This window comes from Psammomys obesus, unplaced genomic scaffold (assembly GCF_907164565.1).
Source record: "Psammomys obesus unplaced genomic scaffold, mPsaObe1.curated_primary_1811, whole genome shotgun sequence".
Classification (NCBI taxonomy): domain Eukaryota; kingdom Metazoa; phylum Chordata; class Mammalia; order Rodentia; family Muridae; genus Psammomys; species Psammomys obesus.
The window spans coordinates 15,795,174-15,810,440 of record NW_026596051.1 but is presented as its reverse complement, the minus strand read 5'-3'; the positions used below and the strand labels follow the sequence as shown (position 1 = coordinate 15,810,440).

General features: G+C 54.1%; 1 protein-coding gene across 2 annotated transcripts; it reads right to left on the bottom strand.

Moving 5' to 3' along the window:
* Nucleotides 1-309: 309 nt before the first annotated feature.
* Nucleotides 310-10,896, bottom strand: Inpp5j (inositol polyphosphate-5-phosphatase J). Of its 2 annotated transcripts, XM_055623967.1 has the most exons (13): nt 10,747-10,896; nt 8,042-9,192; nt 7,589-7,702; nt 7,350-7,458; nt 7,047-7,163; nt 6,573-6,748; nt 6,110-6,221; nt 5,874-5,983; nt 5,567-5,750; nt 1,479-1,616; nt 1,265-1,342; nt 1,029-1,133; nt 310-879 (listed from the first exon to the last, which is right to left on the bottom strand). In XM_055623967.1, the coding sequence occupies exons 1-13, from the start codon at nt 10,849-10,851 to the stop codon at nt 373-375; spliced, it is 3,006 nt and encodes a 1,001-aa protein (XP_055479942.1). In that variant the 5' UTR covers nt 10,852-10,896; the 3' UTR covers nt 310-372. The 2 variants fall into 2 exon arrangements, with proteins under 2 accessions (XP_055479942.1, XP_055479943.1); XM_055623968.1 differs by lacking the exon at nt 310-879 and having other exon boundaries at nt 1,050-1,161.
* Between the last annotated feature and the right edge of the window lie 4,371 nt (nt 10,897-15,267).

The window sequence follows — 15,267 nt, the reverse complement described above, 5'->3', positions numbered from 1 at the left end:
TGGTGCCTAATCGATATCAGTTCTGTCACTCCCTCGCCTCTTTAATTCCTAGCAACCCTGTCTGCAGACTGCTGACAAGTCAGGAAGAAGCCGGGGTGAAGCTGGAGAATTTAATTTCTAATGGATGACCTCTGAGTTTGGAACATCTGCTGGTTTCGCCCCATCATCCCAGATGGGGGCCCAGGCAAGGCTTTGCTGATTGTCACAGTTGAGGTGGTGCCAGGACTGAGTTTGGGGAACCCCAGTTGGCCACTCCTGGCCAAGACAGTGGCAGGTGTGGTTAATGGCTGGAGCAGCAGCAAGAGAGAGGCAGGCAGGTTTGTGGAAGACAGAGGCAGATCGAGGCTGTTCAGGCCCATCTGCCTACCCACATCAGGGCCCCAACCCCCCTTCCTCTAGCCCGTGCCGGCCCTGTGGGCTGGGTGACGGACTCTTAGGGTCAGGGGCCTCCTGGTCAGGTCCCCAGGAGCTTCCGCCACCGGGATCTACTGTCTCCAGGCGCAAGGCTGGAAGCAGGCCCAGGCTTCGAGGCACAGCTGGTGGGAAGGCCCAGGGGCCAGGCAGCCCCGAGGGCCCCTCCTCACTGCTACCTCGGCTGCCACTACTGTGACCCCTTTCAGGGGCTACCCGGGGCAGCTGGCGGCTCTGGGGGGAGGGGCTGCGGCTGCCACCACGGCGTTCACGGGAGGAGGGACGGAGAGCGAGACTGGGGAAGCGGGCTAGGCCTGGGCTGCGGCTACGGTGTCTCTTGGACTTGCCAGGGCTGGGGCTGCGGGACTTGGGTGCCAGCAGCTCCAGGGTGCTGTCATCCTCCCCCTCCGAGCTGGTGTCTGAGCTGTCTGTGCTGCTGCTGGCCGATTCTGAGGTAGGCAGCGAGATCTGGAGAGAACACGGGTCTTTGGGACAGCCCCACGATCCAGCCTGCCCACCCCCTCCCTCCATGTTGGCAGACCCAGTGAGGCCGGGTGACTGGAAGATCTGGCTGGGACCTCTTGGCCAGCTTCGGCCCTGTAGTCCGATCCATTTACCTGAAAGGGTTCAGTGACGCCAATGAGAATACTCTGGTGGTGGCTATAGTAACCCAGGATGAAGTCTCCATGGCCCTTGGGCAGTGATTCCTCATTGAAGGTCACCTGGTGGACACAGGGGTAGAGGCCCAAGCTGGGGCCAGGGGGCAGCCTCAGGACTCCCTCCCCCCCAGACAGAATCCTGGTGTGCCCAGGGCAATGGGGTCCTCTTCCGACCTTCCCCTCCTTGTAAGTACCTGGTAGACATTCCCATCTGCTTCTTCATGTTTGGCCCAGACATAAGCCACGTAGTCCTTGCAGTGCCGGAAACCCACCTAGGGAGAGAGCCACCAGCGCTGTGGTACCCCAGTACCAGCAGCAGAACATCAAGCGCGGGACAGACCGGTGATACCCCGGAGGGCCTGCAGGCCCCTTCCCTCCTTGAGAGCCCCGGGTGTTTGTCCTTCTCACCCGGTACAAGCCGATCCAGTCCCAGGAGCTTCGGGCAAACACTGTTTCCAAGCGGTACCTCACCACAGCCTGCTCCGGCCGGACCCACTCGTCTGCCACCTCCAGCCGCACTAGAGGAATGTCGTCCCTGAAGGCAAACTGCCCAAGCAAGGCAGGGACAGAGGACGATGTCAACACCCCTCTAGCACCCCTCATGCTTGTAGTACAGTATATGGGAGGCTGAGGCAGGAGCATTGATAAATTTGAGTATATCCTAGGCAGCATAGCAAGTTCTAGGCCAGAATGGGCTGTGAAACGCTGTTCCAAAAGCATGGTTAAGAACCAAACTAAGCCCAAACAAAGAAAAATTCCTGCCTCCATTCTGGGCTCCCTTTCTCCCTGAGCCTTCTTAGGAAGTCGGTGGAACGCAGCTTTGAAGCCAGCCAGTCTCATATTTGGCCTTGGCTCAGCCATTGTCAGGTTATACAATGGGTGACTTCCTTGGCCTTTCGGCTGGCAGGCCCTCATCTGTAAACTCTTGTTTAAATTAAGAAAAAAAAAATTTTTTTTTTTTATTCTGAGTATGAATGTTTTGCCTGCATGTGTGTCTAGGCGCTATGTGTGCACCTGGGCCTGCACCTGGACTTACAGGTGATTTCAGCTGCCATGAGGATGCTGGGGATTGAGTCCGAGTCCTTTGGAAGACCAGCTAGTGAATGCTTTTAAGGACCGAGCCATCTCTCCAGTACTGAAAGGCTCTTTTTTAATACCCAGGGCTACACTATCAATTCCCTGAGATGCAATTCCCTGCGAAGTTTCACCAACTTCGCAGCTTAGGCGCTCACTAAATAGTTTGCCTAAACGATAGCAAGAGAGAGAGAGGGAGAAAGTCCCGTGGTACACAAGATTCTGGATAAATTCTATATCCTAGAGCTGACCAGAGTCCAGCAATGGGTGGCTGGAGATCTCCGTTCACTTTCCTGCTACGTCGCTGTGTGACCTCGGACAAGGCCCTGTCCATCCCCAAACTCAGTTTCCCCCATCTGCATCTTTCTGTTAAAGGCTCACTAACAACTGCTTTGTCATCAGTCCGTGAAGACAAATTATTCCTGAGTGTTTTTCCCCTGGGACCAGCCAGGACAGCCAGGGAGTCACCTGAATAGGTGGAGTTTCTGCAGTGGCACGCAGCCAGAGTCCTGGCCACCTGTGTCCCTAAGGAAGAGCTCAGGTGGTGCCAGCTCAGGCCTTTGTCTGGTCCCTGTTGATCTGGTTTCAGATTTCCTTCCCTGGGTTTCTGAGCCTGGCTGTTCCAGAAGAAACCAGTACATTCTTTCCCCGGCCCAGGTTCCTAACAGAAGGGCAGGTTAAAATGTGCTCCAAGGTTTTGCAAGGTCAAAACCCCTGCTGAGGCATGGTGGTACATGTTCATAACCTTAGTCCTCAGGTGAAGGCTGGAGCATCAGATTCCAGAACTGGCCTCGGTTGGATGCCTAACCAGGCTACAAGAGACTCTCTTCTCAAAAAGACAGGAAAAACAAGACAAACAAACGAAAGTCCCCAACCAACCAAAAGACAAAGGCTGGGAGATGGCTCTGCTGGGTGAAGAGACTGTACCATCAGGATGACCTGAGTTTAATCCCTCAAACTCACATTTGGAAAGAGAGAACCAACTCCCAAAAGTTGTCCTCTAAACTCTTCCAGGGCGTGCACATCTGTGCGTATAAATAAGTGTAATTTGAAGAAGAAGGAGGAGGAGGAAGAGGAGAAGAAGGAGAAGGGCAAAGCAAGGGGCTGGAGAGATGACTCAGTGGTTAAGAGCACTGGCTGTTCTTCCAGGGGACACAGTTCAGTTCACATGGTGGCTCACAACCATCCAGTTTCAGAGGATCTAACACCCTCTCTGGCCTCCACAGGCAATGGGTACACAGAAGCACACACACCAAACCCCTGTGTGTATAAAATAAAGAAAAAGCCTCAGTTTCTCCCAAAAGTAAAATAGGGAGGAGTGCCCTGTACATAGCCTGATGTGCGGCAGATATCTGTTTGGTAATTTTGGGTTTTGTTTTTGAGACAGAGTCTCCGTGTATTTCAGGGAGGCCTGGAACTATATAATTTAGACTTGGTTGTAACTTAGAATTTTTCTGCTCCAGTCTCCAAAGTGCTGTAATTAGAGAAATTTGCTATCAAGCTTGGTTTAATATGTAATTTTTATAGTTCTCATTATGTGGCTCAGGCTGGCCTTGAACTCTTTATCTATCTGCTTCACTATTCTGAATCCTGGAATTACAGGCCTAGGCCACCAGCCCCGGCTTCTAGTAACTTTTTAAAAAGTTCTTTCTTTTTCCTTTTAGTTCTTTTTGCAATGCTGGGATTGAACCCCGGGTCTTGCCCATGCTAGGGAGGTGCCCTACCACTGAGCTGCATTCCAGGCAACATGCTGCCTGTTTACTACCAGAAAGACGGGACAGTGGCGAAAGCGCTGAGTCTCAAGGTGAAGCCGCTGATTAAAGGCTGGGCGTGATGGAACACTCTAAAACTTGGGAAGCGGAGGCAGGAGGATCATGAGCTTGAAGAAACCTAGTAACAGAAGCTCCCACCCCACCCCTGTCGCAGAGTTCACAGGAGGCCAGCTCCATCCCCAGCTGAAGTATTGGCTTAAGTCCCACAGGCTGACCATGTGACAAAGTTACCATGAGAAACATTCTTTGGCCTACAGCTCTCCTTATCAGACCAAGAGATCCAGAACACACAGCTCAGGTTTCAAGGTTGGAAACACGGGATCCACCGTGTTCTGCTTCTGCCACCGGACCTTTATGTACTTGGGGCACACAGCCATCTCAGTAGGAGCCTGAGGTTTCCCACAGTGAGCCAGAGCGTTAGCGTTAGACTATACTGCCTCCCAAACAGCTTCTGCCGCCCTAGAACTGCCCTCTTTTACCTGGCAGCTAGGAACCTCAGGTGTAAACACAATGTAGGCATTCCTGAGCGTCCGGGTGTGTTTGGTTTCCCGCCCCGGCGGAAGACACTAACCACAAGGATGCTGAAGCTCCTCATATAAAACAGTGCATAGTATGTGCCTGTAACTGGACATCCCTCTAATTCATTTCTAGATCACTTATGATACTTGATATAATCCAATTGTTATACTGCACTGTTTAAGGAAACTGACAAGAAAAAGGTTTAAAAACTTTTTACCTTATTTCTAAAACTCTGTGCATGGGGTGGGAGGAGAGATGTTCTGTGCCTGTGTGTAGGTTCCCACGGGGGTTATAGGCATCAAATCTCCTGGTAACAGTGAGCCGCCACACATGGTGTCAAAAACAACTTGAGTCCTCTGCAAGCAGTAAGTTACCTGCTGAGCCATCTCTCCAGTCCCCAGACACATTTTTCTCCACGTATTTTTTTGTCTGTAGATCCACAGACATGGAGACCGTTACACTGCGCTAAAGTACCTGCTTTGAGTTTGGCGCTACATTAGAACCCAGGACTTCATAACAGTGTGTGCAGGCATGGGTAGGCAGGCCTAGCATTGTGTCGTTTAAATCTCTCTCTTCTTCCTCATCACTGCCCCCATTTCATAATGCCTGCCATATGATAAGGTGTTAAGTTCAATATATTAATAATGAATGCATGTCACCTGGGCTTTGAGTAAATATTTTGACTTTGCTGGTCTTATTATATATGTGATTTTTTTTTTTTTTGAGACAGGGTTTCATATAACACAGATTGGCCTCAAACCCACTATATAGCTGAAGCTGGTCTTGAACTCTTGATTCTCCTGCTTCCACATTCAAATTTTAACTTGCTGCCCTAAACATTTCTTGGAAGAAGGAAGTCAGCTATAAACAGTGGAAAGATATAAGCTCTTCAATCAAACCATCTTGGGTTCAAATCCTTCCTTTTCCTTTTACTACTGATGTGGCCCTGGGCCGGGAAGGCTGTGTGATAGTCTCATCTGAAAATGGGGATTATAACTCTACTCTCCCATTGTTTGAAAAAAAAAGAAAAAGAGGATACTGTTAAGGACAGGTGGAAAAGGTTACTGATGGATAGAGGACACTCAGCTGGGCCATGGGATGTCACGAGGGGAGGATGAGGCCAGGACTCACTTGGAGAATGAACTGGGCAGCAACAGGCTTGTGGTCACTGACAGTGTATTCCATGTGGCTACGGTAGCTGTGCTGGGTCACTTGGAGCCGGTGACTCTCTCGCCCTGAGGGGCTGGGGCCTCCACCCGGAGCCTTGACCTTCCACAGAATACGATCCGTCCAGGCTGGCTTCCGCTTCTTGGCACTGCAACAGGAGCGGGTAGCCTGATGTCAGGGGCGGGGTGTCAAAGCACACCCCAGCCTTCTATAGTGCCCCAGTTCCCCTAGCCCCCTCCACCTCCCCATCCCACCCCCTTGCATGGCTTACCTGGTATCATACTTGTTGGTGCCCACATCAAACTTGAAGGTGGGAGCAAAGTTAAGGGGTCCTTCCTGGAAGCCTTTCAAGATGGGCCAGGTGCTCTTGGCCATGTTGAGCTGTGGGAGTCGAGAAAGGCAGAACAACAGCTCAGGTCTTGCAGCATCCAGAGGTGGGGTGGGACAGATGAGGGCGAGGGCAGGAGCCTGAGGTACTGGTTGGGGGAGGGGGAGTAGGATTGCTACCTGATCCTTCTCCCAGAGCTGATGGAGCTGGTTGCTGTCTATGGCGAACTTGACAAAGTGTAGGTCATAGCTTTCAATGCGGAAGTTCAGGTCACCAAACCAGAATACAAGGCTGCTCCGGGATGGGAGTTGGGGTCAGTGGATCCATGGGTGCAAAGGCTCAGCCTAGATTCTTCCTGGCACCCACGCAACCCTATAGCACCGGTGCCTTTTGAGGTGCCAGTGGGCAGGGGCTGCCAGAGCCTTCAGTCAGCCAAGGATTGGAGGAAAATGGGACGGACGGGTAAGAGGGTCTGGAGAAGTTAGGTTAGGACCTTCAGCAAGAAGGCGACTCTCAGGAACGCTCCACCATGCAGGACCCATCCCTCCCCACCTAACTGCTATCTGCCTCTGGTCACTCACACCAGTCAATAGACTCACCTCTCCACACCCACCCAGCCTGGCGCTTTTCCTCCCCACTTACTCATGGTCCAGGATGCCGTGTGCACCGGGTCCCTGGAATTGCTGGAGGCTGAGGATAGTTTGAAAGTTATCCTTGCGCTGCTCCGCCTTGTCCATGTGTGCCGGCAAGTGGCAGTTGAGGAAGCACAGCATGTGCCCGAAGGCAGCTAGGCGCACGCTTACTCCGCCCTTGTTACCCTAGGGGCGGGGTTTGACAGGTCATGGGCCGGGACCTGGGCCAGGAGGGGAGTTTTCCGGCTGGGCATAAGGGCAGGTGAGGAGGAGAGGAGGCTTAAGCTTAGGCGAGGATGGGTTCTAAGGAATGAAACAGCACACCGGGACAGAGAGGAGGCAGAGAACGGAGGCAGTCTGACGGAATGGGGGGATGGGGGGGTGGGCGGAGCTTGGGTTGAGGCGGAGCTTGGGTCTGGGGTGAAGGATGCAAGCCTGAGGTGGCGATCTTGCAGGCCACACTCAGGCCCCTTTCCGTGCTCACCCAGTAGCCACCCAGGCCCGTCCGGGTACAGTCGGTCTGCACGTCCCGGAGGAAAGGCAGGTGGTAGTACTTGGCGAACAGCAGCAGGATGACGCCCTGCATCCTCACGGTGCTCACCTGCAGGAGGAGGCCTGCTGGGGGCTCTCAACATACAGCTCTCCCCCAGCCTCTGTCTCTGCCTCCCTCCACCTCGTCTTTCATCTCTTGAAGCCGGCAATAGAGAGACCCAGCAGTCTCTCTCCGAGACGGGGAGCAGGCAATCCAAAAGGGTCCCCGCTTCTCAGAGAGCCGCAGTGTTGTTACCAGCACGAAGTTGAAGGGTCCCAGCGCGTCCATGAAGAGCTCGCTCCACTGGTCGGTGAAGAGAGCATCCTTGAGCCTCTTGTTGATCATGGAGTTGACTTCTTGCAACCTGGGAGGAGAGCAGGGAGGGAACAGTAATCGGGATTGGAGGGTCTAGGTTAGAAGTTCCTTCCATGGTCGAGGGAGGGTTCAGGAGGCCAAAATGCTCAGGGAGGCGGTCCACCCACCCTGCTCCTCACCCTATGGCAATCATATCTGCACCATCACTGTCCTGGCCACCGCCCAGATGAAGAAGAGATGTGACGTCGTCAGGGGGCATGGCAGTGCCCACATTCCATGTAACCACAGTGATCCTGGAGGCAGGAGCATATGGGAGGGTTTACTGCTGGGGGCCCGTTCCCCCGCCCTCCCTTTCTCTCTCTGGGGGCGTTAAACCCAGGCAGGTAGAGACCGAAGGGCTCTTAGAAAAGACTCAAAGTGGGCCTAACGTCTCTACCTTCCTGGAGAGATGAACCGAAGGAGAAGCAAATCCTTTAGGGAAGGACAGTATCTTCTAGGGTTCCAAAAGGGGCCCAGCCACAGCCCCCCCCACCCCCAGAGAGGGAACCCAAGTTAAAATGCACCATCGCCCCAGAAGAACCACCACTCTCTGCTTTCAAGCCCCGGTAACGTCTCCTGAGAGAGTCCCTCACCGGAATCCGGGGTCGCTCTTGCAGGTAGGCTGAGCTGACCAAGAGGACGTTGGTGAGGTGGTGACGGAGGCCGGGCTTTCTTGTGCCTGTGGGTTAGGGCTTGGGCACTTGCCAGGCCCTGTACCCTGGGGGACAGGTCTTGGGAGTGCCGTCTCGGTGGCTGGGGGCACACAGGGAGGGCGGTTGGGAGAACGGCTCGGGGAGCGGCTGGGAGACCGAGGGGGCTTGGGCAGAGGTGGGGGCACGGTCTGGCCTGAAGGGGTTGGCCGAAAGGTAGGGGACAGAAGTCCAGGGGAGCGGGTGGCAGGCTCTGGAAGGCCTGGGCTCACATCTAAGGGCAGGGTCTGTGGTGGCGGTGGCAGGACAGAATCCTCTGGGCCCGGGCTGTGGCGCGGAGCCTCTGGCCGGGCGCGGAAGGAAGGGGAAAGCCGGGGATCTGAGGAAGCTTGTGCCCTTGGCGGAGAAGTGGCAGGGCCAGCTGCCTGCGTTGGAGTGTGGAGACACCCGTCTGCAGGGGGAATGGGCCTGGGGACTGTGGCATCCTTCTGTCTAGCTGGCAAGTGTCTCTCAGAAGTCGGGGCAGATGTCACAGATGCTGAAGCCAGGGTCTTTTCCCGAGAGGGTGATAGAGCAGGACTGGGCACTGGGGAAGGACTGGAGGGGGACTGCAAGGGCTGCTCCTGAGAGGCTAGGGCCAGGCTCAGGCCCGAGGCTGCCAGTGCTGGCTTAGGCGCCACAGAGGTGGGTGACAACTGCTTCTGGTCCCTGGAAGTTGGAGATAGGATGGGCCCAAGGGGAGCCGGAGGAGGCCTTGGCATAGCAGAGGCAGATATTACCAGCTGCCCCAGAGACTTTGGAGCCAGGATTGAGACGGAGTTGGCTGGTGGAGGCTTTGGTCCTGTGGAGGCAGATACCACCAGCTGGCCCACAGATGTGGAAGCCAGGTTGGAGCTGCGATGGGCTGGAGGTCTTTTCTGTTCTCCAGGGGTGGAGAGTGGGGCTAGGATGGGTCGGGGAGATGATAATGCCAGTCTGGGCCTCTCTGAGCGGGGTGAAACAGCTGCTCGTGGTCCTGAAGGTGCCAGGGCCAACCTTGGTTCTGAGGGTACCGGGCCCGTGTTCTTTGCTGGAGGCTGAAAATTTGAGTTCACCTTGCAGAGGACAAATCAATGACTCAGAGTGACTTTTACCAAAGGTTTGAGTCTCTACTTCCATACAGATCCCAGTAGACCTACACAGCTAAGAAGGACATCCTCCCGAGGGAATTCTTCCTGCGCCCTCACCTCAACCCTTTCTGCTCCAGGTCAGTTTCTCTCAGAAGAGGCAGGATACAAAAGCCACGTTTCCAACTTAAACTTGAAAACCCTTTTTCGCAGATGGACAGACTGAACCCCTGAACGGACTGACTGGAGCGTGAGCCTGAATCTGAGGGCTCTCCTCGTCTTCCGTCTCTACCCTGACCAGCCTCCAGAGCAGCTCTCTCTGTAGCCCCTGGAGCTCCCCTTCCTGAGGGCTGCGGACTCCACACCCCACCTCTGTCCATGTGTGTGTGGTGACACAGGGTCCAGCCTGCCGAGGGCCTCTTCCTTCCTCCTTGGTGCCATCAGCCCTTAGTTGCCTCTCACACACCATGCACCACTCTTGACCCCTTGGTCCCAGTCCTGCCTGCATGCAGGGTCAAGAGCTGGCAACTGGCACTGTCCTAAGTGTTCCCACGCCAGCTTTGTGTGTTTTTAGGCAAATGTTCCTCAGCCCACAGCCTGCTTTCCATCTGTAAAACAAAGGAACTTTTGGAAGGGCCCCTGACTGAGCTACACCCTAAGGTGTGTGTGTCCAGGGCGAGGGGCCCATACTTTAAGCCTACCATTTCCTGGAGCTACCTGAGTGCTGGAGAGTGAGCCCACCCTCAGCCAGCCAGTGTGGTCTGATGCCACTCCTCTCTGTGCCCAGGCTGTGCCCTCTTACCTTGCCTGTCCTCTCCCCTCCTGTGAGGACAGGCAGGCAAATAGGCACCTTTATACCTGGCAGGTGGAAGGACACATCCTGTTCATGATGTCCCCAGCCTCTGGAGGCTAGGAGAAAGCATCCTCTGCCAGGGAGGACGGAAGAAGGTCTGCATTAGCCCCAGGGCGGCCCCATCCTGCTCCGGAGACTCAGTTCACTCTCTGTCCCAGTCCCTGTCCCCTGTCCTTCTCGGTTCAGAGAACCTGAAACTCTACCGCCACCTCCCTCCCTGAACTCCGCTCTTTGAGGCTACATTTTGGATGCTCTCCTGGGCTCCGAGTGTCCCACTGTGTGCCCCCTCCCCCCAACCGCCATACCGCCCCCAGCACTAGCAACTTAGACGCCCCAGATGTCACAGTTCTAGTCTTTCAGACACAAGCCCCCTCATTTTGCATTGGCTCAGAGAGGACAAGCAACTTGTCCAAGGTCACACAGCAAAGCTGGAGAACAGCTGGGTCCCCTGACAACCATCCAGAGTGCTTCTTGGGGGGGCTTCTGGCCATGACTGATTCCATTTCTCCATGGGCATATTCTATCACTGTCCCTCCAGGGTGACCTTATTTTTTGGTCTAGTCTCTGGTTGGTGGGCACAGAAAAGTGCTAGTCCCTTAGTGAGGGGCAGCAGGGTGCCTGCAGAGTGTGTGGTGGGGGAATGTGAGACCAGGAAACAGGGATGGGGGCTAGGATTTGAGGGCTCTTACCTTTGATGGTGCCCCAGCTTGCAAAACCCCATGGGTCCCAGGCAAGGGTCCCAGGCCAGTCCTGGTCCCTGGCCTGTTACTACCACTGCTGCTCTGGCCCTCCATGTCTGCAGCCCCCGGCAGCCCAGCCTGGCTCCCTTGGGTTCTGGCTCCAGCGCCTCAGCTCCCGGGAACCAGTGATGTCATCAACCATTTCAACCTGCTGAGAATTTAAAGGCACAGGCACCCACTTCCCATATTAAGGTGGCCAGGGCTAGGTGGCTACCCACTAGGAGCACAAGCTAGCTGCTGATGCTGGAACATTCAGGGTAATCTAAGCACCCATCACCCTGTCCCTAGTCCCTGCTGGATGCTGGAGGAGACCCACCCATCTGCCCCAACCTCCAGATAGTAGGCTGGACCCACCCTCACTCCAGGGAGGGGCACAGACACACCTGCAGGTAATACAGGGACAGGTGGTTCAGAGGTCAGCAGTCTTTTCTATAGGGCCTCGGGGACAACTGCCTTGCTCTGTCATTTTCCTGACTTACCTTTCAGCTCAGGGCTTGTCTTGACCCCCACCCTTGCCCCATTTTTAAGCCTTGGGCCAGTTCCCCCTCCCCCACCCCATCCTTGCCTGGCTCTATTCTTCTCATACCAAAACCAGACAGTCAGGCTCCATCCACTGGAGTCTTTTAGCCCCAGCCGCTCCTCTCCTCTTCGGCAGACATCTCTCTGCCCTCAGATGTCCCCACACTTAAGCCTGTCCCAGTCCAGTCTCGGCCTCCCTCTCTAGCACTCACTCACTGGCGGTGGCTCTGAACAGCCCCTGTCAAGGTCACCCTGCCATGATCTAAGGGGTCAGTCTTCTGAGTTTCAGTGACTTAAACCAGTGATCCAATCAACTTGAACCAGTGGGTTATGTGGGGAAGGAAAATTGGGGAGGAGAAGGGTCCAGCAGTGGCAGAGGGGCTTTGCAGGAGAGTTAAAAACAAGCCTGCAAAGCTTGGGGTAGTGACACATAGTATATCCCCAGCACCAGGGAGGCCAAGGTAGGAGACTTGCTAACAGTTGAGGCTAGCCTGAGCAATAGAGTGAGTTCAAGGCCAGGCCAGTTAGAGATATAGAAGGAGATTTCTCTCAAAAGGCCAAAACCAAAACCAAGCCAAAAGTCCACTAGGCTTTCAAACCTTCAAGAATAGGACTCAGAACAGGGTCTGGTGCCCAACAGGGTCAGGAGTATGTCTGATGAATGAGTGAGTGAACGAATGAATGAATGAATGAATGAATGAATGAGTGAATGAGTGAATGAAGTGAGAAGAGTTGAGCCTGTAATCCCAGCACTTGGGAGGTGGACACAAGAAGATCAAGAATTCAGCGTCATGGGCTGGAGAGATGCTTCAGCAGTTAAGAGTGCGGTTACTCTTCCAGGGGGCCCCAAGTTAGTTCAACTCCTAGAGTCTGTGTCAGGTGACTTACAACCTGAGACTCCAGCTCCAGGGGAGCCGACACTTTGGCTTCTGTGAGCACCAACACACTTAGGATACACACATACACACAGGGTGAAAAAGATAAAAGTTCAGTGTGATCTTTTGCTATAGATATTGAGGGTCCCGGACCTATGTGAGACCCCGTCTCAGTGGAAAAAAAAATAAGTAAATAAAAAAGAAAAGAGAAATACCTGGAAGGTATCCACAGATGGTGGGACGGGGCGGGTGGCCTAGGGCTGCGGCAGTGCCAGGCGGTGAGGCTCTCATCATGAGGAGCTCTGGTCCTTGTTTAAAAGCCCAGCTTTCAGTTCTAAACTCACTTCAGATACTGAAACTTCCTGAGAATCTTCCCTTTCATTTGTATAATGGGCATTTTCAGCAGATTATTGTCAACAAAAGAAGGAGTAAATATACTGTAAAGTAAAAAACAAAACCCACAAAAGCAAAACAGACAAAAAACAAAAAGAAGAGAGAATGATTGGAAAGGTCAGATTTGGCCAGAGGTCAGTGTGGGCTGTGGGCTCCGCTCTGATTCCTCTCTCCTGTTACCCTGGAGCCCCACTTTTTCTAGGATTGCTAGATTGTACCAAAGATGAAGTACGCCCAGGTGGAAAATGCTCAGAGCTCTCTTGCTCGTTTGTTTGTGTGGACGTACGTTAATTAATTAATTATGTGTGTGGTGTATGTACTTGGTGTGTTCCCATGTGGTACAGGAGCAAGTGCCCCGGTCCACACACGTGGAAGCCAGAGGAGGACCCCCGGTGCCCTGCTCCATCACCCTCTGCTGTATTCCTTTGAGACAGGGTCTCTCACTGAATCTGGAAATAGGCTGACTAGCAGCAAGTCCCAGCAAGCCTTCTGTCTCTGCCCCACCCTGGCTCCACAGCAAGGTTTCAGGGGGACACAGCCATGCCCACTTGTTTACATGGGTTCTGGGGATATGAACTCAGGTCCTCCTGTTTGCACAGCAAATGTTCTTATCTACTGAGCTGTCTCCCCAGCCCAAAATGTTCGGAGTTCTGTGCCCAGAGTCTTCTGTGCCAACTCCTCCATGAAGTTCTTGGGAACAGACACTATAAGCCTTTTTCTGGCTGTGCTCACTCCGATCTGGGTCAGGCCTGTGTTTCTGGATTAGCATCTTTGTGCGGAAGGCTGAATTGTGGAGCGGCAAAGACTCAGGCCAGCATATGCGTAAAGCATGGCATAGAAAGGTACTTCAGGGGCAATGGAGATATTGGTAGTGGTGGCTGTGTGAGTGCACCTGACTGTGATGGTGGAGGCAAGGGACTGATGGCAATCAATCGCAGTGATGGAGTGGAAGGGAGGGACGGCAAAGGTGCAGCCATGGTGATGAGGATGACGGTGGTGCGGGTGGGGGAGGTGCTGATGGCAGATGCTAGTGAAAAAGGCACGGGTGGTATTGGGAGTAAAGGGATAGCTAGTGGCAGTGGGTGAGGGGTGAGGTGGAGGAGGGATGGAGGGTTGGTGGGAGCGTGGCATTGGTGGAAAGGGTGATGGGAGAATTGGAGGTGAAGATGGGGGTGGGAGGGAGAACGTGAGCCCGGTCCAGGACATCCAGAGGGGAGGGAACCCGGAGCTCATTTGTCCAGTCTTCCAGCTTCTGTGTTACAGATGGGTAAGCAGGTATCTCAGGAGCTCCAGCCTCTGATGAGATCCTGGAGGAGTTTTAGGGTGTGAATTCAGGCCCCCAAGACCAATCCCAGGGCTGAAAAAGGGGCACCTGGGCCCTTTGAAAGCCATACAGACATCACACAAATGAATGTGCAGGCTGCTCTTGTGCCCCAGCGACACAACCCAGGATTTCCCATTATCCCTGCCCACTGAGCTCACCGCTGCTGCTGACTTTGCTTCCGTCCCTGATACTGATTTACTTGGGAGGTCACTAAGAGTCCTGATCCGTGTAAGGAAAACAAAACCACTAGCTACTTCCTGGGTTTGCCGTGACGATCAAACAAGCTATACATCTACAGAAGTTAGTGCCTTCCTCTGCGGTCATTACCACCATCTTCAACATTCCAGAACACCCTTTGAGTGGATGTAGAAACTGAGGCCTGGGGTGGTTGTATTCCAGGAAGAGAGAAAGGAAGGGGAATGGGGTGGCAGGGGGTGGACCCCTGTTGAAAAGGGAGCTGGTAGGAGCTATATTTGAGCTTCTGGAAGGATGACTAAGGAGGCTGATAACAGGCTCCAGGGCTCAGGGCGGCAGGCAGGCCGGGGGCAGCTGCCAGGGAGAACCGCCCCCCTGGAGACTGCTGTCTCCAGAGGCCCCTCCCAGCTCCCTGTTTTGTCTCACTCTGTGGAGTATGCCAGGCAGAGGCTACAGCTCAACCAGCCCCCTTCTGGAAAGTTCTCACACTCCGCTTCAGACTGTTCAGGTCATGGGTGGGAAAGGAAGAGTACTCCAGTCTCTCTCCTCATCAGCAGGTGGAGCTGGTCAGAAGGTCCCCAGGGACTGAGGGTTAGTACAGGGCAGGAATGGGCAGTGCTCCTCAGGAGGAGAGAGACAAAAGGGGCCACATGACTGTTGAAGCCTTGCCTGGTAGAGGAGTCTGAGGTGACAAGCAGAAGAAGAGAAGTGCCTGGGAGCCAGGTGAAGGTTGGGGCATGGAAGACCCATCTGGGAGAGGATTCAAATGTGGCCCTGGGCCCTCCTGGCCTTGTGGCGCCTACAAAACACACGGGCAGGGAAAGGAAAGAAGCCTTCCCCCTCCATCTCCATCTCCCTCCCCCTCTTCCTCAGTCCTTCTGGCTCTATCCTTTATCTCCTGCCCAGCATCCCCGGCTCAGACTCATGGTGAATAAAGTCAGCCGTGGTGGCACTCTGTCTGGAAAGACGAATGAGAGATGTCTGGAAAGGTGGCAGAGGTAAGCATCAGGGAGGACGGGCGAAGGAGCACTCCTTCTCTGAGGGTCCTCACTGGTAACAAGTGAGGAAAGAGGGGATGGCCCCTCTTTCCCCCTTTCTGGGACAGATGGATGTTATCCTTGTTCCCATGCTGCCACTCAGGAAATGGGCTGGAGGAGGAGGAGT

Excerpts from the sequence above, each read along its gene's own strand:
- Inpp5j (XM_055623967.1), bottom strand. The coding sequence starts at position 10,851 with ATGGAGGGCCAGAGCAGCAGTGGTAGTAACAGGCCAGGGACCAGGACT. Across the intron at positions 9,193-10,746 it reads AAGCTGGGGCACCATCAAAG|GTGAACTCAAATTTTCAGCC; the intron begins GTAAGAGCCCTC and ends GTCCTCTGCAAG. Across the intron at positions 7,703-8,041 it reads AAGAGCGACCCCGGATTCCG|GATCACTGTGGTTACATGGA; the intron begins GTGAGGGACTCT and ends TCCTGCCTCCAG.